Source organism: Dermacentor andersoni, chromosome 3 (genome assembly GCF_023375885.2).
Source record: "Dermacentor andersoni chromosome 3, qqDerAnde1_hic_scaffold, whole genome shotgun sequence".
NCBI lineage: Eukaryota > Metazoa > Arthropoda > Arachnida > Ixodida > Ixodidae > Dermacentor > Dermacentor andersoni.
In genome coordinates, this window is record NC_092816.1 from 73871859 (window position 1) to 73894555 (window position 22697).

Here is a 22697-nt window from a genome sequence, read left to right on the forward strand (position 1 = left end):
TATATCTATACGTGGGCTTAATGAAGCTGCCCGATGAAGCTGCAGCCTTCGTGACCAAGGAAACAAGGTTACCTGTACATTATAATGCGTTTACATGGCTTGTTTTATACCTCTTGCATGTTATATTTCTGTGCCGTTTGCAGTTTTAGTAAACACATGCCAAGAAATTTATTTTCAACCTTCTGTACTGCGTCAAAATGCAACACCCCTCCTGTGTGGTGTTTTGGTACCACTTCGCTTGCCACTAAATTGATAGAAATATAGCAAATCCTCAAATATAACGCATTCCACGTGCACATGTAATCACTAGAGACCATAAGTTCACGCAATATTCCGTTCTTTTTCCTCACGTAATTACTCTGCCTACTCAACTAAACACAAAACTTGGCCTTGGCAGCATTTTTTCCAAACATTCAATAGTCTGTATGTGCCTATTTTTAAGTTCACACATATATGAGCTTTAACACCTAAAATGCCTCTTTCGTTTGAGAGACTTAGATGGGCTAGTTGGTTTCTGGCTTGATGGAACATGGTCATAACGGCGCGTTTTGAGGGCAGGACACAGAAATCATGCGCACAGGACAGAAGGTGATCCTACACTTCGGCGTCTGTCCTGTGTGCATTGTTTCTCTGTCCTACCCTCAAAACGCGCCGTTGCAACCTTGTTCAATCATGCCTCTGTTGTGTTTTATCCTGACTTAGTTTCATTTAGGCTGTTGACCTGGATAGAAACAAGAACAGCTTGTTTATTTGAACAGTAATATTGAAACACCACTTCATTAGCACAGCAAGTAGAAAATGTTTACACATATTTTCTCAGTGAATTGATGCTGTATGGCCTTCATGTGAAAAATAATGACAGTGTGACATGCACATTGCTTAAAGTAAGAAGTTGCAGCCAGTTCCCTGAGAGTATTTTAAATAAAACAAGCATATTTCGGTCATATGGTCCACATTACTTTGCTGCAGGTGAAAGTCTATAGCTTCAAGCAGAGCGGGCTGAAAATTTCACTTTGTACCCGAGTTCCAGTCTGCTGTTTGGCCTGTGCATATCTTGGTCGTCAACCCCTGACAAACTACCATGTCTCTTTTCCAGAATATGGCTCCAACTTGGCTACACACTTTACCTCGGCCATCCATACATGTGCAGCCACTCGCGATTATCTCTCCACTTTTTTTTTTTGCACACGCCCATGCAGTACGGGGTGTGCCACTGATAGCTTGCGATGGAGACACTTCCCCTTTCACATAGCTGACCTCTGGGTTAATCCAATGGACTACAGTTTTCCAACCCATTCACTGTGGACATGGTTGTATGAATCCAGTGATCTGTCACTCTCTACAGCTTGCAGATTGTATGCCCTAAAGAAATTAAAAGAATTATGTCGGGTGCTCTCACAGCAGGTGACTCCCGCATGTCGTCTGGCGACCTCTTCACCAGGTCAGGATTGTCATAACTGCGGCCGTCTAGAAGTAAAGCCAGAACATCAAAATTAAGTATAAAATATATTTGCTGGTTTTCTTAGATGGGTAACAATTTGCATTCAATAAATGCACATGACAAATGGTGCGAAATGATGAAGGCAATGACAGCAATCATATGCGACAAGTATGTCATAAATCGTATCTCATAATGCTTGCAACACTAATGCAGTTGCAGGGACACTTTGAATGGTGATATTGCTGGATCCGGATCCATTCATTCACGACCCGTCCATCGCAATTCAAGCTCTCGATCACGATTATAGGCAGTCGCCTGCCTGCCTTAAGCTGTAAGCTGAACAAACCTGAACCGAACTGTTGATTCGCGCGGCAGCAATAATTTTCGATAATGGCAACCGAGAACAAACTTACGGCGGAACTCGGTCTCATGCGGGAGCAGATCGCTACAAGTGAAAAGCGAGCTTTGTTTGATTACCCTCACCACATCACCAATTTTGACCGCGTTCGCAAACAGACCAAGCACGTCGTTGTAACGGCACAGCGAACTGCTCTCATACAAGAGCAGCGAGCGCGCGCCTTGAATTACGGCGGTATTGCGTTTCAGCATTCAGCAGGGCCAGCGCAACAATTCGCCAGAGCACAGGCGCAGCTATACAACGTTGAAGAAACAGCATTTGGCTGTTTCCTGGCGCAATGTTGAATATGCTCGGAGACCTCAACAGCGTGCGAGCAATGCCCCGCCATCGTGCTCTAGCTTCAAAAATTGTCGGTATGACGCTGCCCTGAACATTGCAGCGCTGAAGCAGACCGGGAACATAGTGAGTGGGCTTAGTCTCCAAGTCATTTTTCTTTCTTCGAAGTCCTTTTTCTTCCAATTCGACGGGTTTCTTAGGCGCATAAGCGCGCGGCGGCCCGGACTGTGGGTATGCCGACCCATTCGTAACGCGAGCGCGTACGTGGAGTGTTCACCGCTCGTATACCCACACAAAAACACATGAAGCACTGGCGATGCCAGCCTTCCTGTTGCTGATATAGGCCACGGAGATGCACAAATGAAACAAACTAACGTTTCCGCAAGGTTTACGCAGAGCAAAAACAAGAGGCTGGTGACCCACGATACGTCGACTACGCGCGGCTGTATGCAAAGTCCAGAGAGTAAAACAGCCCGAGATGGCGCCGCCATCAGGTGTCGCTAGCGGCGCAGTATGGCTAAAACCCCTTCATAATTTGAAAGTAGCGACACTCTCCTCCTCACGGCGTTTTCCTCCTTGATTCTCCTCGCCCGCCGGCTGCGCACGGCGCGCTTTTCCTCCTAGGGTCCCGCGGACGGGCCGCAGGATTCTATGGAGGCGTGTTATTTTGGGCCAGTTGCGCGCCCCAGTAGGGTTGAAAATTTTGAGAAATGCTAATAACAGCATCGATAATGCTGGAGGCAACGTTTATGAGGAGGGTGGTTTTTTCTTAAAGCCGTATGAACGGGTTATATCGATGTAAAGGGAGTGTTGAGGCGAGTTCTATACTCCAGACCATTTTTCTGCCGCATGATCAGTTGCTTTACTTCGTGCGTCTGATCTAGTATTGCTTGTGACACATCCCTTTGTGTGTGGCTTATTAAGCGAAAGCCTTAGACCTCTGTTTCAAGGTCCCGTTGTGAGCTGCAGAAAATATCACGGGACCGAAGGAAGGCGGGAAGCGAACCAACGCATGTGCAGCCGCGTATTAGAGATGATTAATGATTAGCAAATGATGATTCATTAGTGATTGGATTAAGATGAATTCGGGTGTATTAAGGATGATTAAGGTGGATTAAAGTCGATGAAGGTGCATTAGGGTGAATGAAGTTGGATTAAGGTGCATAAAGGAGGACAAGGTTGGATTAAGGTCGATGAAGGTGGATTAGGGTGGATGAATGTGCATTAAGGACGGTTATAGTGGATTAGGGTGGATTAAAGTGCACGAAGAAGGATAAGAGTGGATTAAGAAGGATTAAGGTGCATTAAGTAGGATTATGGTGGGCTAGGGTGAAATAAAATGAATGAAGTAGGATTGGGGTGGATTAAGGTGGATTAGGGTGGACTAAAGCAGATGAATGTGGATTCGGGTGGATTAAGGTGAACTAAGGACGATTATAGTAGATTAGGGTGGATTAAAGTGAATGAGGAAGCATTATATAGGGCTGATTAAGGAGAATTAAAGTGCATTAAGGGTTAGAGTAGATTAAGGTCGATAAAGGTAGATTAGGGCGCATTAAGGCGGACTTTCGTGGATTATGCTGAATAAAAGTGAATGAAGGAGGACTAAGGTCGATGAATGTGAATTCGGTGGATTAATGGGCATTAGGATTATGTAGAATAATCGGTCTTAATACTCAATGAAGCCTAATTCACCTTAGTCCACCCTAATCCACCGTAATGTTCCTTTATCCACTTTAATCCAGATTAGTACTCACAATCCACTTTAATACAACCTAATCAACCTAATCGCCCCTAATGCACCTTAACCTACCCTATACTGTCTTAATCCTCCTCTATCAACCCGATTCCATCATAATCCACCTTAATCCTTATTCATGCACCTTATTCCAACTTAATGCTGCTTAATAGTCCCAATCTACCTTAACACTACCTAATCCACCTCTATCATACCTAATCCAGCTCCATGGTCGCTAATCCAACTTAGTCTACCCTAATCCACCCTAATGGGTCTTAATCCCCTTTTATGAACTCTAATTCACTTTAATCCACATTAATCGACCTTAATCTTCCTTTATCCACCTTAATCCTGCCTAATCCTTGCTCGTGCACCCTAATCCACCCTAATCGGCCTTAATGCCCTTTCATTCACCTTAATCCGCCATAATCCGCCTTAGCCCTCCTCCACCCACCCTAATCTTTATGCATACATGTCAATCCTTCTTCATCCACTCTAATCCACCTTAATCCTCCCTAATCCACTTTATGTAAATCACTAATGATTCATTAACTTAGGTAATAATTCTCTTATACAGGGGTGGACATGCTTGGGTCACCTCTGGCCTTCCTTGGGTCACGTGATACTTCCAGTTTACAACGCGACCTTGAAACATAGATCTAAAGGCTTTCGCCTTAAAACTTAAAAAAAAAACTCAATGTTCACTAGCTAACGCTCATCACCTGCAATACCATGGGTATACCTGCCACTAATTTTTTTCAGGGCGCAAAGCAGAATCTATAATGCTGCACTTCTGACTGAATAACAGCAATTAGCGACGTGCGAGGTGATGCGAGGTGAGCCGCCCCAAAATATTAAGCATACTGAGGACAACCGCAACAAAAACGCTGATGAGCAGGCCGGAAGAATGAAAAAAAATGCAGCATTACGGGATGCTTTGCTACGAGCTATAAGAAAGAAGCCTCAGCTCGCAAACAACGCTGTTTTTTGTCGGAACAATGCTCTTTCGGCCAATGTCATGCAGGCACCGCTTCCTGCGCAAGCCGTCACGCTTTCCTTGCGGTATCATAAAAATGGCATAACCATCTTCAGGCTTCTTGCTGCAGCTATATGCGCAACAGCGCGGCATAGCGCTAGCACATAGAGCAGGAAACGCAGCGTACAACGTTCGCTACGCCGAGCTAAAGCGCCGAGCCAGCCGTGCTCAGGAGGAAAATGGCGCGAACGGAAAAGAAAAACACAAGCAAAATTCAAGATCCACGCGTTTCCAAAGGCAACGGCAGAGAGACCAATCGTCGTGCAGAAAAACGGGGGCAAAACTGGTTGCCGCGGGGGAACGCGCAAGGGGCGAGGAGGAGGCGAGGAGGTCGCGCGGCGGCGGCAGAGTTCAAAGAGTGTCGCTACTTTCAAATTATCAAGGGATTTTAAGTATGGCTAAAACCCCTCAATCTCCCAAAGTAGCGCCATTCACTCCCCTCCTCCTCCGCTCGGCGCGGCCTCAGCGGTGGCGCCGCCGGTGGTGGGCCTGCCGTAGCAGACGACGGCTAACACGCTACGGGAGGAAACGTGGAATCCGCAGAAAAAGGAAACGAGAATCCGCAGAAAAGTTCGTTCGAGCCCTGCGGAGCAGTTTTTTCAATCGAGATCTTTCTTCGTCAGTCGGTAACTGGCCTTTAGAATTTCGTGTTGGAATTGCGGAAGAAATAGAGAAAAGGACCATTATTCAAGGCGCATTTAAGGCGCAAAGCGCGCGACGTTGAGAGTTCGTGTTGCTGAAACACGACGCAAGCACGCGGTGTACTCAAACACGCGCGTAATCACCAAAGTTTCAGGTGTTGACAGCGTGAAAGTATGTGTACGTGGTTTCGTAGGTTCATTTACGTACCTGCAGGATACTTTTGTTCGGCCGGCGCGTGAGATTGCTGACCGCACACAGCCGGAACGGCTGTGTGCGGTCAGCAATGCCTGGCAACAGGGCCGTTTTTTTCATTGAGGGGTGCTTTGGTAATCGTGACGATATATTGTATTTTTTTACAAGTGCTGCTCCAGGAGGGCGCATGTAATGGCTAACGAAAGCCTCTGAAGAGCACGTGCCATTACAATAATGCAGGCATCGCAGGGAGTGTTCGCATACAAAATTGGCTGTCCGCGATCTTGTACCCCCTTGGCATGCACAGGCTTCGGCGAGCCCCATCCAGCCCTGGTTCTAGCTTTGGTGTTCCAGTTGCCGCTTTGGTGCCCTGGAGGCGCCGTCAATAATACGAAATAATGACAAGGTGTTACAGCTAGTAAATAAAATTTATTCAAGAAATACAATCGCGCCGAGGCGCCAACTTCTAAAGCAGCGCTAGCGCGCCCGCGCGAGTATTGTGATACGCCAACGAGGAATTTACCGGCCCACGTACGACTCTACGATCAAAGTGCACGTTAAACATCTCCAGGCTAGCTAGATAAAGTTATCGGGAGCCATCCAATACGACCTGCATCCTAGCTTTAGTCGCTTCGGAACGTTAAACATGTTAATCACCACAAACCAAATCAATACATGCGGGCGTACATTCGAAGCTAAAAGACTGCATCGTAAGTCATATTGAGCCTTGCAAAAGCGTTGAGAATGTGCTAACTTCTGGTGGAGCTCAAGACACACCCTGAATAAAGTCGCTTTTAGGTCACAGGCCAGCTGCAGATGCGTGCATTTCACCGCAAGACGAAACTACATGAAACAAAGAGAGCACATTAGAAAAAAAAGTCAAACAACGCGCCAAAAACCACGCAGAGCATGACACACACTTTTTCGAAGCGGAAGGCGTGAACTAGGCTTAAAATAAGAGGTTGTGAGTAGCCGTGGTCCTTACTTCACTAAGCCGTGCGTTCTTTGCCACTTCCTCGAAGTCAGCCCGCCGCTACTGCGAATCCACATTTCTTTTTGCGTTGCGCCCGCTGGACGGCAAAGCAAAAAGCTTTTTGCCCTCGCTGTGTCTGTTGCGGCAACCGAAGGCGCAGCAGCATGGCATCGCAATTAAGTTCTCGGCGCTACACATTCTATTACGCTAACGCACACCGTCAGTCCGCCTGCCGTACTTTCGTCGCGCAGGCCCAACAATGGAGGTCGGCGCGCGCTGGACAGAAAAAAATATACAAAAGCGCGGCGCCTGCTTCCACGTGACACAGATTGGCCAATCGGGGAGCGGAGGAGGCTGGGGCGACAGGAGGCGTGGAGGAGGACGCGCCAGGGTGAGCGGGGTGGCGGAAAGATCTAAGAATGGCGCTACTTTTGAAAAATTGGGGGGCTTTAAGTATGGCGGAGTCCAAGTGCGCTTTAGTGGTAACGTCTATAGTAAAGAATGCTTCGGCTATTTTAAACGCACCCTAGTTTTATTTATCCTAGTTTTATTTAATATAACCGCGGGATCATGTTTGTATGGCTGTTTTACGAGCGCGATAGATGGACATATGACACAAACGGCAATGGCTGACGCAGTGGGTGAGTTCATTCAAGCGACGAAACGTAAAACGCATGCGATCTTAATTCCTACTTAGCATTCCCTGTTATAACCTTTCTAAATTATTTCCGATTCTTGATTTTGCTATGAGTTTTCTTTCTTGAATTAAATGAACCAACGATTTATCTGGATTACCTTCTCATCTACACAATACTCTTCTATTCGCAATTTCGCCTGGTCAAGTTCACTTTTCTGAAATTATTAAAGCAGTGCATACAATCACCCGATTGCAGGCTCATTCTACATTGTGGGCACATGCCAAGTTTTAAGTGCATAACCATCATAATAAAGATTGTCTATATTCAGTTAAAGTAACACACAGCCTGATACGCTGAAACGATGTTGTGGCGAGTTTCGAGTCACCTAGTACTTTTCACGGGGCACACAATTTCTTTTACTTTTCCTGTTTTATAGGCAGGCAAAAAAGATCACGATTAATGTTTCGTAATTAAAATGTATCTTTAGTGCACTCCTGAAAAATCAGTGAAAGCGGACGTATGGTATAAATTAGGAAAGTCGAAATCTCCTGTAACTGTCTCTTGTTTAGAGAACATTTTTCGTCAGGACTGGTTCCAGCGCTACCTGCTCTCGCGAACGCGCGCATCGAAGACGAAGACCAGCTGTTGGCGGCAGCGTACTCGGCGGGAACATCCCTCAACGGCCCTATCATATCTGTTTTGCCGACATCAGCTTATGTCACTGCGGCTAGGTACAGAAATTCGCTATATCCCAAAACTCTGCAACATCCATACTAACACCGTCTTCTGATTTCCACCATATTGGCTTCCCATGTAATAATAATTGGTGTCCTTCAAGACAATTGGAAATTTCTTTTACAAAACTGAGATGCCGTATACCTCCTCTAAATTTTTACTTACACAGGTCTGGTCTCGCTATGTCCCCTCTATGTTCTTCTTGCAGTGCACCTGAAACTATCGAACATTATTTTCTCTCCTGCCGCCGCTTTATAAGACAAAGAAAATTATTAGTACACTAATTCACCAAACTTGGGCTATCGCTAACCTCACCAACCATTCTTTCTTTTGGTGCGACCTCACTGGGATCAAGCTACAGGGATGCTTTTCTTGCAATTTACAATTTTATTAGAGATACAAAAAGAGTACCTTGCTGACTTTCTAAAATTATCAATATTTTCTATTCTTTCATTTATTTACGTTAACTTATTTTATCAAAATTCTTCACAATATTTTTATCATACGTCTAAATTACAGTTCTAGTCTCACGCTCCACAATTTAAATCTAGTTTGGCTTTACTACTAAGCATACGAAAAACCGCCTGCTTCTTGGCCAATCCCCCATAGTGGGTATGCGCCATTGTCTGGGACACAAGACAAGACAAGACAAACGGCTGCACTGGGGTAATGTTCTTAGCTTCCCATAAGTGAATAGGTCCTCTGCCCTTCCATCTCCCTCGTAAAGAACACGAGGTGCTCTGACAAACTCAAGGTCAGACGATGCCGCTCAACTCGTGGGACCCGCTAGGCTATTGCACGAGGAGCCGACGTTTTCGTGCCTACTCCGGCTCAAAAAGGACATCGCGGACTTTACATCCCGGCCGCCCCCGGGTCTTTACATCTCGCCCGAGGAAGCGGACATCACCAAAGTTCATGCGCTTGTTGTGGGTCCGTCGGGCACTCCATACGAAGGAGGTTTTTTTCAGTTCTTTATGAAGTTCCCGCCGCAGTACCCGATGAGCCCGCCGCGCGTACGCATTGTGACCACGGAGGCTGGACGAGCGCGCTTCAACGCGAACCTTTACGCCAACGGTAAGGTGTTCCTCAGCATCCTCGGCACCTGGCAAGGACCACCGTGGAGCCCGGCGCAGGGCATCGAGAGCGTGCTCGTCTCGATCCAGTCGCTGATGAACGAAAAACCGTACTACAACGCGCCCGGGTTGCGGAACGCGCCGTCGGACGTCGTCCAGTGCTACAACAACTGCATCCAGCACGAAACCATCAGAGTCGCCGTGTGTGGACAAGTAGAAGCTGCTCTCCAGGACAGCGCCGAGTGCCCCGCTACCTTAAGGGAGCAGATCTTGAAATCTTTCGCTGAAGCGTACGGAAAGTACGAAGACATCGTCAAGGCCCGGCTTCACCTCACGGGTTCGAAGATGCTGGGCACGGTAAGAGAAGGCTCAGTGTTCCAGTACGTGCAGCTGCTGTCACGACTGCAGGGCCTGAAGGAGCAGCTGAAACAGAAAAGGGATGCCATCGCTATCAACAATACCGCTGCACTAATTGCTGGATCTTGCCCAGAGTAGCAGAACAGAACTTCTGACATTGCTTCGTGTTAGTGGCCTTATCGCGAACATATATTCGAAATTCTTGCGGATAAAATTTTAAACCAGCAGACTGACAGCGCGAAGAAAAAAATTACATGGGGGCGCATGCTTGCCTGCCAATAAAGAGAGTCGCTGGTGCTTTCCTTATGTATAAGCTTTATTTTTCGTTTCCTCGTTATTCACTCTCATATTAGGCTAATGCAGCACAGTAATTGTACACAGCTTCATGCCAATGATTCTATGTCATCTTATTTGGTTGGTTTTCTCGCTTGCTTGATAACTCTAGTATATGGCACTTATTCAATCACTATGGGGATGTGCCAAGAAGCCGGCTCATTCGCTCGTTATTCATTCTGATATTAAGCTAATGCTGCACGATAATTGTACATAACTCCATGCCAGTGATTCTCTTAATTTTATTTTATTCTATTTGCTTGATAGCTCTAGTAAATGGCGCTTATTCAATCACTATGCGGACTGGCCCAGAAGCCGGCTGTTCAAAGTGGGGAGGGGCATTAACAGATTAAAACGGATAATTAGACAAAAAAAAAGTGGTCGTTGTAGAAAAAAAATTCTGTTGTCATAGATAGAAATTACTCGCATCAAGTTTTAAATGAAACAGTCAACCGAAATCTATGTTATTCGGCGTCTTACATTATACGAAAATTTATTGCAATGAATCGCGTGTGCCCCAATCGTGGGTATGTGCCATTCGGCTATCACGTTTCGCTACTTTCTATTATATTTAGAAGGACACGTAAGCACTGCGAAGGATTTAGATTAAAGTCGGTATCAAAGACTGCAAACTAGTGAAAGTTGTCTATGACACTCAATAATAATGCAGCAAATTGGTTAATGATAGCACCCATAACAACGGGGCAATATTTATTTTTACGGGTGACCCGAAATGCACGGCTAAAATAAACAATTACAGCGGGTTCACATAATAATGATGAACCTTAGACATGGTATATGATCATCATTATATCGCCAACGCTTCTGTATTTCATGTTTCTTCTGTTGAATTTGTCACTTCATTGGAATATTACACATAGTACCTACAGTCCGAATGGCTCTTTAGCAAAACAAACCTTGGGAATGATTAGCAGCGTTTTGCACCTAATACGTCTTCTAGATTTAAGTAGCGTCGTTGCCTAAAAACCATCTCACTTCTCCTAAATGCTCCGACCGGAAAATTTTGTTGAAATTTCTTCAATATGGGGCGCTATAACGTAAAACTATTCCAAACTTTTCTATTCCAATTCTGCTATCAGCCCTCCACGATTGGTCAAAAACATTTTTCAACCACCCCCACTTCACCTGTCTGTCACGCGACGTCACGAAAACCGCGATACCTCCCCATCTGATATGATGTGTACACACTGATTATGCATGATATGACAGAAAAAAGAAAAACAGTTATTTCTGATTCGACCCCTTATCACGACTAGCCCTCGGCTATTGGTAAAAAGTTTTCGGGCTGCACCCACTTCCTGCCTGTCACGCGACGTCACAAAACCGCAAGAACTCACCGCGTCAAAATGACGTGTACGCGCTAAAGATGCATTAATATGCCGAACAAAACTGAATTTTCTTCGGAATAGCCGCAGGCTGCCCCATTCCGAAAGGAATAAAAGATGGCTGCCGCCGATCGCTCAGACGCTGGCTACTCGCACCTGCCGGAGAGCATGAGTATATTTGCGTATAATAAAACTTCTTGCGTGGCCGTGTAACGTTTTCGAGCACTTTCGGCACCTTTACCCCCTCATTCTGCCAACTCATCTTTGCTGAGGGTCCGTTTTAGCGTCATTCTTGAGCTTCCGTTGCATGCCGCCGCGATTTTCGACCAGCCACCGCAAGCTAAGTAAGGGAAAGCCGACCAATCGTAGACGCCGGCACCACCCTCTTCATCCGGTTATCGACTTTCAGTGCAGTGGTTCGGCCCCATCGAATCCCTCTCCACTTGAGCGTTCTCCTCGCCTCTTGTCAGCCTATCAGATACGACAAGCCGCGCAGGGTAGGCAATGTTATTCGTTTTTCAAGCAAACAAAAGTGACCTCCTATGAACGAGGAGAGCGTTTGATTGGTTTGTTCAGATAACCTTGCGGGTGACCGCCGGGTGCTTGTGTTGGTGGTTACGCAAATTTGACGTCAGGAGATTGGAATAGAAACATATTGGAATAGTTTTACGTTATAGGGCCCATGGACTACAAATTTATTATCCTTCTGGGCTCATGGGAATGCTCGGACGTACGAAATGGTGTGCCAATCGATGCACCTTGACAAGTCCGCGGAGTTCCTCGATCGCCTTGCGTATGGCCAAGAGGAGCCTGCGCAGTATTTCGCAAGGCTACTAGCAAGGTTCCGTGGATTGAATGACCGCGTCAGAAAGAATATTGAAGGAGGCGCCGAGTAAGCAAGCAAGTTGCTGCTTTGTGAGGACGCCCTGGGAGGAGAATTGAATGGCAATTAAAAAAAACAAGTACTTAATACTAATTCTCTGCAGGACGTAGCACTGAGGAATGTCAGTGATTCTAAGCGTGCTTCGTGGAAAACGTCCTCCCCTCCCTCCTTTTGTGAACGCGATGGCCATGGCCTGCGGGGACCTGGAGCGAGGAACGGTGTCCACGCCGGCGGGCAAAACATTGCGTACTGCTGCGCCGAATGTAGTTGTGGCGGAGCAGGCAGCGTCCGAGTTGCCAATGTTTTGCAGGGGCGCGAAAGAAGCAAAAAAGAATAACTTTTAAGGCCAGCGCTAAGGCCCAATAGAGAAGAGTACTTGCTCCGCTATGGCCCATTGTTCATTCGGCGAGCCCAAGTGAAGCCATGAACGCCCGGAAGGAGGGGTAGGGTAAAGGAAGTAAGTAGGTGTAATGGCAGTGTTAAATGAGTACAGAATGTGTTCTGTATCTGGGCGCTTATCTCCGGACAGTTGTGGCTGTGAGCTGTGCTAAGCCATCGGAAGTTGCAGCACATTAACGGGGTAAGGAGAGCGTTTGAACTTTGCGACGGACGTGTGCTTGTTTTGTGTTGAGTGAAGGGTGAGGTTGGGATAAAATAAAACGGTTTTCCTTGATGTTCTGGTAATGTTCAGCTATTAGCTCTTTGTACGTGGCGGTATCTTGCAATGTAGTTGGATTTGTACAGGTAATGAAAGGCACCAGGAGGTTCATTTTGCGGGCACGTTGATGAACCAACTTACTTCCCTCGATCTCAGCGTGACCACGTACCCAGGGCAGGGTGATTGTAATGTTCAGGTTGTGGTTACAGGATTCTATGAGAATGGCATGTAGGTGTGTATCCAGTAGCCGGCGTTGTATGTAGCAGACGGCTTTTTGTGGAGTTGGTATAAATGTTGCTGCTATTAGACTGATGCTTAGTGAGTAGAGAGGCATCTTGTATGGCATATATCATCGCACAAGTTTTGAAGACCGTACACTTGGCTGGCTTCCCGGATGCACACCTAGTTTTCCTCCCCGACCTACTTCCGAAGAGTGCAGGAACGCGTAGCGGGAAGTGCACCCACCTACTCACTGCTGTGTCACATCAAGGACACCGGCCAGCCATCTCATACGCGCAGGGAGGGGGAGAGTTTCTCTGTAGACGATAGTCGCCGAGCCAGGACCTCTTCTACCCACCTGCCTTCTCCCAGTGTGCATTGATTCTCACAAAATGCAGATGCTTGGAGTGATTCGGTCAGGCTACGGCGCTGGCAAGTACGGGGATGATAATAGACAGTTTTAGTTACACGTACGTAGAGGCTTCACGTACGCAAACGTGAAAAGCCTACGTGCCTTACGTGCACGCCATCTGAAACGCTTTTAGCTACACGTACGCTACGCACGCCAAGAGGGACCCCGTAGCTATACCTATCGGGAAATGTGAACACGGCGGTAGCCAATTCAATCCTGTCGCCGCGTTTCGATGCAAGCCGACTGCGCGCGCGCGGCCCGCTATCGCTTGTTCGTGATCTCGCGGCACTCCCGCGCGAAGCTGTCTACGTGCGCAAGAAACGCACGCAAAGAATTGAATCTCACGTACGTCCGTGAGACACGCGCGCGCCCGCTACGTTGTACGCATGCGCACTGCTGACACGTAGAAGCTCTACGTACGCAAAGCCTCTACGTACGTGTAACTAAAACTGTCTAATAATACCTTAACGTCGCCACGTCGCTGCCACCGACAACTAGCTCGTGCGGACCAGGAACTCGACCTCACAGGAACACTGAAAACTGCTCACCAGGAGCTCCACCCTAACTAAGTCGATTCTTTGGGAGCTTGCGCTGCACCACCGAGGGACTCGTCTGCCTCTGGAGGCGATGTCGGCGCCGTCGCGTTGGTGACGTCTTACGTGCTAGTGGTGCTCTTCTGTCAAGGGCAGCGCCCGGAGCCACAGCAGCGCGTTGGAGGTGGCGCCGGCGAGTCGCGCTCCTGGCCCGTTGATGGCGATGGAGGAGGCACACGTGGAACAGGAGCGCTCCTTGTCGCCAGCCAGAGGTGCCGCTCGAACTGCGATTATCATCCTGCAGTCCCGTGTAGGAATAGCTGCCTGCTGCGAAACAGACGCTAGGGCCTCAACCACGGCCAGAGTCCGTCCCGGAACGCCGCCGGTGGCCCATCATCTGGCACTAGTGTGGGAGATGGCGTTGCCCCGGAAACCTAGCCAGCCGGCTGTTGTTGTTGGTGATGTTCTCCAGATCAATGGTGGCGCATACCCATATTGGGTGATTGTCCATCAATCAGGTGGGTAAGCGTAACGGACTAAAAGGAAATAAATTTTAAATTGCCAGTTGCATACAAAAATGGTAGCATACGGGAAAAGTAATACTTCTGGTAAGCAGCGTCAAACCACGGCTTATTGTTCGTCGGCCTCTTCTCCTTCCACTTCTAGCCACGAAGTGGCAAACTGGGGTGGCAGTTACTATAGCCCATAACGATGCGCAATTGTCAGCAATTGTCTTCGCGATGCCCGAAGGCGCAGTGCGGGTCACGTGCACGTGTGAAATATCATTGTTTGACTTTGTGTTCACCTATGCTTAGCTTTATGTATAGCTTCTTTTCGTCCATCCTATAGCTCGGTAAATCCAATGTTTGGCACGTATTTCGAGTTGCTGAGGCGGTGACACTCCTTTCCCAAGTGCGCGAACGCGAGGAAGTGCATTGAGCTACTGCCTGCGCTAAGGAGTCCGGATTAAAAAAAATTGACTTGGCGTTTATAGGCTGAATGCTTAGTGTCATATGCTGAAACGCGACGCCACAGCCTCTAAGGTGACCGGCTAGTAGTACCACCAGTGTACTACCATGTATGGTTGCTATATATAGAAATGTGCTGCCACATCGGGCCGGAGCTGAATCGGAGGGTTTTCCTCGAGTGAAGCTTTATGCCGTGACTGGGTGCTCCATTCGACATTTAGTATAAGGACGAGTTCAGTTTATGAGAAAAGTCATCGTCCTGTGTGAAGGAAACGGAACTAGCGGTGTACAGCTTTCGAATTAAAAACATTCTGGGCTTTACGTGTCAGGACCACAATCTGATGACGAGGCACTCCGTAGGAGGAGACTGCGGATGAATTTCGATCCCTTGGGTTTCTTTAGACTGCGGTCAATGCATGACACAGAGGCGTTCTTGCGTTTTGACCCCTTTCGAAATGCGGCCAATGCGACCGGTATCCGATCCCGTGAAGTCGCGCTTAGCAGCGCAACGCGAAAACCCAATAAGCAGCAACCGTGCCCCAACGGATTTCCAGAGCTGCGGAAGCGACGCTCAAAGGGCTGCTTGCTTTTAGCGCTCCTGTTTAGAAACATTTCGAACGTGCATATGAATTTTATATGAAGTCTTCCAATAAATTTCAATCATGAAAGTTCGTATTCCGTTTATGACCCCTTTTTCTTGTTTTCATTTCGTTTGTATTTTTGCATACATCACATGTCGCTCGGTAGCTCACTACCGACTGCCCCTTCGTTTTGTGGAGTGCTACAGTACTGGAAGAATGCTATTTGGCGTAAATAGGATAGCTGCTGGAAGAGAAGAAAGGAGGTTAACCGAGGGGCCCGATTGTTATTAGTCATATAAGAAGCCAACAAACATTGACACAAAGGAAAACATAGGGGAAATGACTTGTGCTTAATGAGTGGAATAAAGAAACGATAAATTAATGGAAATGAAAGTGTATGAGAAAACCACTTGCCGAAGGTGGGGAAAGATCCCACAACTTTCACATTTCGCGTGCGAAAGAAATTTCCCCGAATATTCGTAGTAATAAATTCCGGCAGTGCGAGGCAAAACAAGAGATGCAAACAAGCAGTGTACACGAGTGCATACCGCAAGGCACCTTTATGTGAACAACCTTTTCTGTTTCTATATACTGAAGAATACTTTCGATCTTTAAGACGCACCCTAAATTCTTTTTACACTACTGCGTATTTGTTTCTTTAATCTAGCCGCTCGATAAACTATGTTTGCATTTTTTAAGAGTGCAATAAATACACAGAAGACGTTGCGTTTTATTAACAGGGCTGTAAGTGATGCAGTGGGTGATTTCATTCAAGCCATAAAACGCATATACCACGTTAAGTCCGACTTTTCTTACCATTCCATGTCATAATTTCCCTTAATTCCCTCCATTCTAGGCTGTGAAATGAGTCTTGCTTGTTTTTTATTTAAACGTACCAGCTATTCATCTGGTCTTGTTTCTCATTTGCCCAATACCCTTCTTTTAGCAGTGTTACTTTTTCAAGTTCATTTTTCTGAAGCCGTTATAAGAGAGCGTACAATCACCCAATCTAGGTTCTCCCTCCATTGCGGGTAGATTCCATGTAATAATGCGCACCTTCATCATCATCATCGTCATAATGTTTTCCTATAACCATTTTAGGCAACCCACAGCAATGGCACGTGGTAATGATGTCATTGCGTGTCTCGAGTGACCTGGCACTTTTGAATGGCCTAAAATTTCCCTTGCCTGTTATGTATTATAGGCAGGACAAAAATTCACGCTGACTGTTTTCTAATTTAAAAAAAAACTATTTTTGTGCATTGCTAAAATATCACTGCAGAAGGACGTACGTTATATATTAGGAAAACCGAAATCTCCTGAAACTGTCTGTTGCTCAGAGTACATATTTAGTCCAGCGCCATCTGCACTCGCGAACGCGCGCATCGAAGACGAAGGTCAGCTGTTGGCGGCGGGGCTCGCGCCGTAACGTCTGCGCCGGGGTGATGTTCCTAGCTTCCCACAAGTGAACAGGTCCTCTGTCCTTCCATCTCCCCTGAAAAGTACACGAGGTGCTCCGACAGACGCAAGGTCAGACAATGCCGCTCAACTCGTGGGACCCGCTAGGCTATGTGCACGAGCAGCCGACGCCTTCGTGCCTGCTCCGGCTCAAGAAGGACATCGCGGACTTCGCATCCCAGCCGCCCCCGGGTCTGTACATCTCGCCCGAGGAAGCTGACATCACCAGAGTACATGCGCTTATCGTGGGTCCATCGGGCACGCCATACGAAGGAGGCTTTTTTCAGTTCTTCATGAAGTTCCCGCCGCAGTACCCCATAAGCCCGCCGCGCGTTCGCATTATGACCACGGACGCTGGCCGAGTTCGCTTCAACCCGAACCTCTACGCCCACGGTAAGGTGTGTCTCAGCATCCTCGGCACCTGGCAGGGCCCACCATGGAGCCCGGCGCAGGGCATCGAGAGTGTGCTCATGTCGATCCAGTCGCTGTTGAACGAAAAACCGTACTGCAATGAGCCCAAGTTCCAGAACACACAGTCGTCCGTCATAGGGTGCTACAACAACTTCATTCAGCACGAAACCATCAGAGTCGCCGTTTGTGGACAAGTCGAAGCTGCTCTCCAGGACAGCGCCGAATGCCCCACGGTCTTCAGGGAGGTGATCTTGAAGTCTTTCGCTGAGGCGTACGACAAGTACGAAGAGATCGTCAAAGCGCAGCTTCACCTTACCGGTTCGACGATGAGGGGCCTGTTTGCGGAATGCGGCAGGTTTGAGTACGACAAGCTCCTGTTGAGACTGCAGTTACTCAAGGAACGTGTGGAGCATAAAATGCACGCCATCGCTGCCAACACTGTCGCTGCAACCTCCGCTACATCTTGAGCAGGGCGGCAAGACAGAATGGCTGATGTGCCATTGAGGTCGTGAAATTTAATTTCCGTCTTGGTCTTGGTGGCGTTATCGGGAAGAATATTCGGAACTATCTTGGACGAAATTTTGAAGCAGACATTGAACATCGAGAGAATAAAAGGCCATGCGCACGCGCACTTGCCAATAAAGAAGGATAGTTGGTGGTTTCCTTCTTTTTATTGAAGTCCTGCACCATTCCTCGAGCTGTATGTATGTAGAAAAATTACCGACGATTACGTTACTTCCTAATGCGAAATTTGAGCGCAGCAAATAAGCTGTTTCACCTTTTCGATAGATTGAGGCAAAGAAATCGAGCAACACATGTATGCGCTATCACAGAATTTTTTTGTTTATTTTTCACACGTATTCCTTTAACAAAGACTCCACTAACAGTTCTTGACAGTCATGAAGGAAGCTTTGTGGTCGGAGAAATAGACTGATATATGTTCGACTTGGTACACCAATGCTTGATTCTCAAAGACGAGATCTATACAAGTGCCTCGCGAGGTTGTCACAGCCGCGGGACGCGTTACGAGCGAGAGGAACGGGATGTTCTCCCGCATAAGTGTTAGGAAATTGCTGTTTGTCTTTATGTCAACATTAAAGTCCCCCACTACTAACATCGGTGTGGATCGATGGACGGTTAATGCGAGTTGCAGGAAGTGCACGACGTCCCACCGATCTGGCTCTCTGATTGCCACCGCACAGGGGTTGCATTGGAGGAGGAGCGAAGAAAGGAATTAAGTTCGAGCCGGCGCTTTGACAACCGGAGACTCGCAGGAAGAGGGGGGAGGGGGGCGGCGTGTACACCCAGCGGCAAACGATGGGGGCAGAAGCGCGCGCAGCAAGCGGACAACACGATAAAGGGAGGAGGGAAGAGATAGCAGCGACTGACTGATGCCGCTGACGCCGATAGTGAGTCAACCCCAGCTGCGGAGTTGGTTTCAGGGACAACGCCGCCGATGCCGACACAAACAATATGATACCCTCGCTTCCGCAGCGCTAAGAACCAGGTCTAGCCGTGGGAAGGTGGTCACGTATTCGTCGACGTGCCGGGGCCTACGTGAAATAACCGGCGCGTCGGCAACTGAAGAGCACCTTATCCGCCACACAAGAACAGGGGGGGGGGACCCTTTCCTCCTCTTTCTGCATGGCGGCGACGGTGTTCTATGCAGTCACGTTATCTTGACTCTCTAGCGGCGTCAGCGGCATCCAGCGGTATCAGTCGGTCGCTGCTAGCGCTGGGGGGATGAAAGGGGGGCGGAGCTGGTTACGAGGCCGACGACAACGCCGACGACGACGCGAAACCCAGGAACGGACGCCAAAGAGCTGCGCTCTAAAAAAGATACCTTGCCTAGCATGCACTGCTGTGAGCATTTCAGGCAAAGTTTGCACTCGCGCGCGACTTGTGGCGTTCACAAGTGCAGCGCAGTCACCTTTTTCTCAAACGCTCTTTTTGAACAGAAGCCTTCATCTCAAATTTTTAGACCCTGTCGGCGGCTTCCACATTTCTTCATATAGCAGATACAGCAGGTGCTATCAGTGGTGTCCAAATCCACGTCTAACAAGGTGGTGCCCTCGTATTTGAAATGCTCATACTAAAGGCTATGCTTTTGGTGGTTGAATGAGGTGAACGTGATTTTCGGAACTGTAAACACGTCATAGATGTCGTGTTTTAGGCACCACCTATTGGCCAATAGCTGACACCAATCAAGAAGATTGGTCAGGAGCACTCAACTAGCCTTGACCTACGCGAAACGTAAGCCCAGATCACACGTATACGCTACGCCTGCCGCGCCTGACTGTGATTGGCCGTTATCGTCTACAAAGTACGCCGCGCCAGTACGCGCTCACTGTCGACCGCTCCTGGTTGGACGTGCCTTGTATAGAGCTTCGTATTGAGAGGTACAAAATACGCAATCTGGATATATGCCCATTATCCTTAGGGATCAAGCCGTTCCGCACCACATGGCACGGCCACGCTGGCGCACTCGAGCGCGCACTCCAGTCCTGCTGCACACTTACATTTAAGCGCAGCTCCGTCTCCTGCGTGGCGTAAATACCGCAGCCCCCGTGGTAATGCCGTGCGCGGGCTATCGCATACTTTATAGCGCCACTGCCGCTTCTCCGCTCTTTCGGAGACGAGGACGTTGAGGGCGAATAGCAGATGGGAAAGCCAAATACCGCGCTCCAAGAATCTACGCTCGTAATTGTCATTTCTGAAAAATTATTTCGTTAATGTATTCCTAAAAAAATGTGGTTCACGGCCCCTTTGAGCCGTAGTCACACGGAAGGTCGCTTAATTGATGTATCAGAGGACTGGCATTATAGGCAGTTGGAGAACATTCGTCTTCTGTAGCATTACGGGTTATGAGTCCGCGCAGCAAACAAACAGTAAGCCAGGCTGTCGTGTACCTATGCGGAAGGGGGACTTCACGGCCTTGCTGCATGATGGACGAGTGAATTGGTCCGTTTTGCTCTGAAGGTAAGTCTTTAACCAGATCCTCTAGTGTAACTGTGAACACTCTCTACGGCTCTTCCCTAGGCTTGCGTGCTTCAAGTTTCTTTCGTTTTCTAGTGGGCTTTCGCACGCATCAGTTCCTTAAGACGCTTGCGGCAATAGGCAACTTCTTGCGTTTCATTGGCGTTCTCTTTCTTCGATTTCTTATTTTGTCACAGTCACACACGTTGTACACGTACTTTTGTCGGTGTCTGCCAAGCCTGCACTGTCCTTGCATGCGCGGACCCCCCATCTCTTGAAAAAAAAATAAGAAACCTCGATCCGCGCTTGTCCTTGTGATAGATACTTCCATGGGATATACGTCCGCTTGCCTTTTGCGCTTAGGACAACCGAGACAAAGTTGCAAAGAGTGCACAACTTGGACGACTGCTTCTATGTGTTCGCCTGACCGTATTCCTATATTAACAGGTAAATTCCGCAGCAATATTTCATTTGCCAAAACCACGAACGTCACCACGTACGTCAAAACCACGTACGTCAAGGGCAGCGTCACGAATGACGCTGCCCTTGTGAATCATGTATTCGGATTATTTCACGGCTGCGTAATGAAAGACGATTTTTGGAATAAACCAGTCCCTGTCTTGTCTGGTGTCCAGGTTCTACTTTCGCGCAACTTGTTTAGATATGCCCAACTATCTATCTCCACCATGATTCCTGCGTCCTTCGTCTGCATCCTGTGTAGGCGTGTGTGTGTGTACGCGCGTGCATGCCTAATCCCTCTAGCAGACTCTTATACGTTACATAAAAAGGTGACCGATTAAAAATACGTCTACTTATTTCAATAATGTCATTGATGGCAGTTACCAATTACTGCCCCACGAAAGTAACATAACTATTCGTAAAAAAAAGTAATGGATTAAATTAACATTACATTTCCCCCTACATTTGTTAACATTGCAAAAATACAGTAAGTAAAACGAGCCGCGGCCTGGCACTTCCAATGCACCCTGTGCAATCTTTCACGTGTTGTTTATCTGGAATAACAGTTCTGCGCGCTGGTTAGAAGGGCTGTGTTGCCATGCGCCAAGACCTTGCGCACAATACTGCGGGTGCTCAATACCGCGATGCTCGTGTCTTGGTGCTAGCTGTCTGAAGCGCAGCGTTTCATTGTTGTTTGTTCTAGGGAAAAGAGCTTCCGATAGGACCAGCAAGAAACTGAAAAATCGTCCGTAGGTGATTCTCTCGCATCAATGGTCATCGCTGTCGAGTCATATAGAAGCACCGTTTCAATTTTCCGGCCGCCATCTGGTGGACCTCTTCCCGACGCCTTTTACTCGTTAGCCATTCGCACTCAAAGGACTAATTGTAGCCGACGCAAGCGAACGGTCACGTTCTTTGAAAAGGTGGCCAAATCTGCAACGTAATTTAATATAGACCTGCATATTATTTAGCCCTAAAGATATTGTTATTTTCTTACAATCGTCGAAATAAGTAGATACAATTCACGTATACATTGGACAGATGAAAAAATATGCGTTTAACGGCCAAAGGCTTTTGTCTATATCGGAGAAGACTACCCTAAGAGAAGAAAAAAAAATTCAGTCGCAAGTCTCACCGCCTATGAAGGCAGTAAAAAAGTGCTTGCTGGAGAGACAGAGATAGAGGTATATGCTTACTAGAAAAGAACAGCTGAGAGACCGGACATCCAAGAGAGGTGGGAATCCGCTAACCTGCCTTGTTGAGGTGATAGGGGCCAAAGGTGCAAAATTTTCATTTTTCCGACCAAGCCTTCCTTCATGGGGGCATGTCGTCCGGTGTGCAACAGCCAGCGTCGGCCACTTGAGCTCTGGTGGACGTCACCGGACTGCCAGAGTGACATCGTTCGTCTGTGAGGACATTATGACGGTATCATCCGCCCTTGTACCTATGGCTCTCTCGGCGGGAGGGGGAAGCGTGTGACGAACCGCAAAATAGGACGGTACGGTGAAATAGTGAAGAAAGGGGTAGACGAAGAATAAAAGCAGTGTTCGGGCGACCATGTTTGTCTCCCTCCGCAGTCCCCTGCTCGCGACACACACACACACACACACACACACACACACACACACACACACACACACACACACACACACACACACACACACACACACACACACACACACACACACACACACACACACACACACACACACACGCACACACACACACATATATATGCAACTCGGAGAATTGTTCACTTAAGTGACTGCTTTATATACAGGATCTCATCAGATACAAGATCTCATCAGACAGTTCAATTTAGCAGCCTGAGTCTATTCGCACCGCAAGCGTACATTGCGTCTCTCGGTGGTGTGATATTCCTTCGTTGAATCGTCGTATACTTCGCTATCACTAATGCTGCTTTGTATTTCAGGAGAAACT

The 22697-nt window shown here is 47.7% G+C and overlaps 1 protein-coding gene and 1 pseudogene across 1 annotated transcript; both read left to right on the forward strand.

Annotated features, from left to right (window-relative positions):
• The first annotated feature begins 1382 nt into the window (after positions 1–1382).
• Positions 1383–9825, forward strand: LOC129387705 (ubiquitin-conjugating enzyme E2 Z-like). The gene is made up of 2 exons (XM_055077130.2): positions 1383–1441; positions 8817–9825. The coding sequence occupies exons 1-2, from the start codon at positions 1383–1385 to the stop codon at positions 9655–9657; spliced, it is 900 nt and encodes a 299-aa protein (XP_054933105.2). The 3' UTR covers positions 9658–9825.
• A 6986-nt stretch (positions 9826–16811) lies between these two features.
• On the forward strand, positions 16812–17999 carry LOC126545144 (ubiquitin-conjugating enzyme E2 Z pseudogene; annotated as a pseudogene).
• Positions 18000–22697: the final 4698 nt, after the last annotated feature.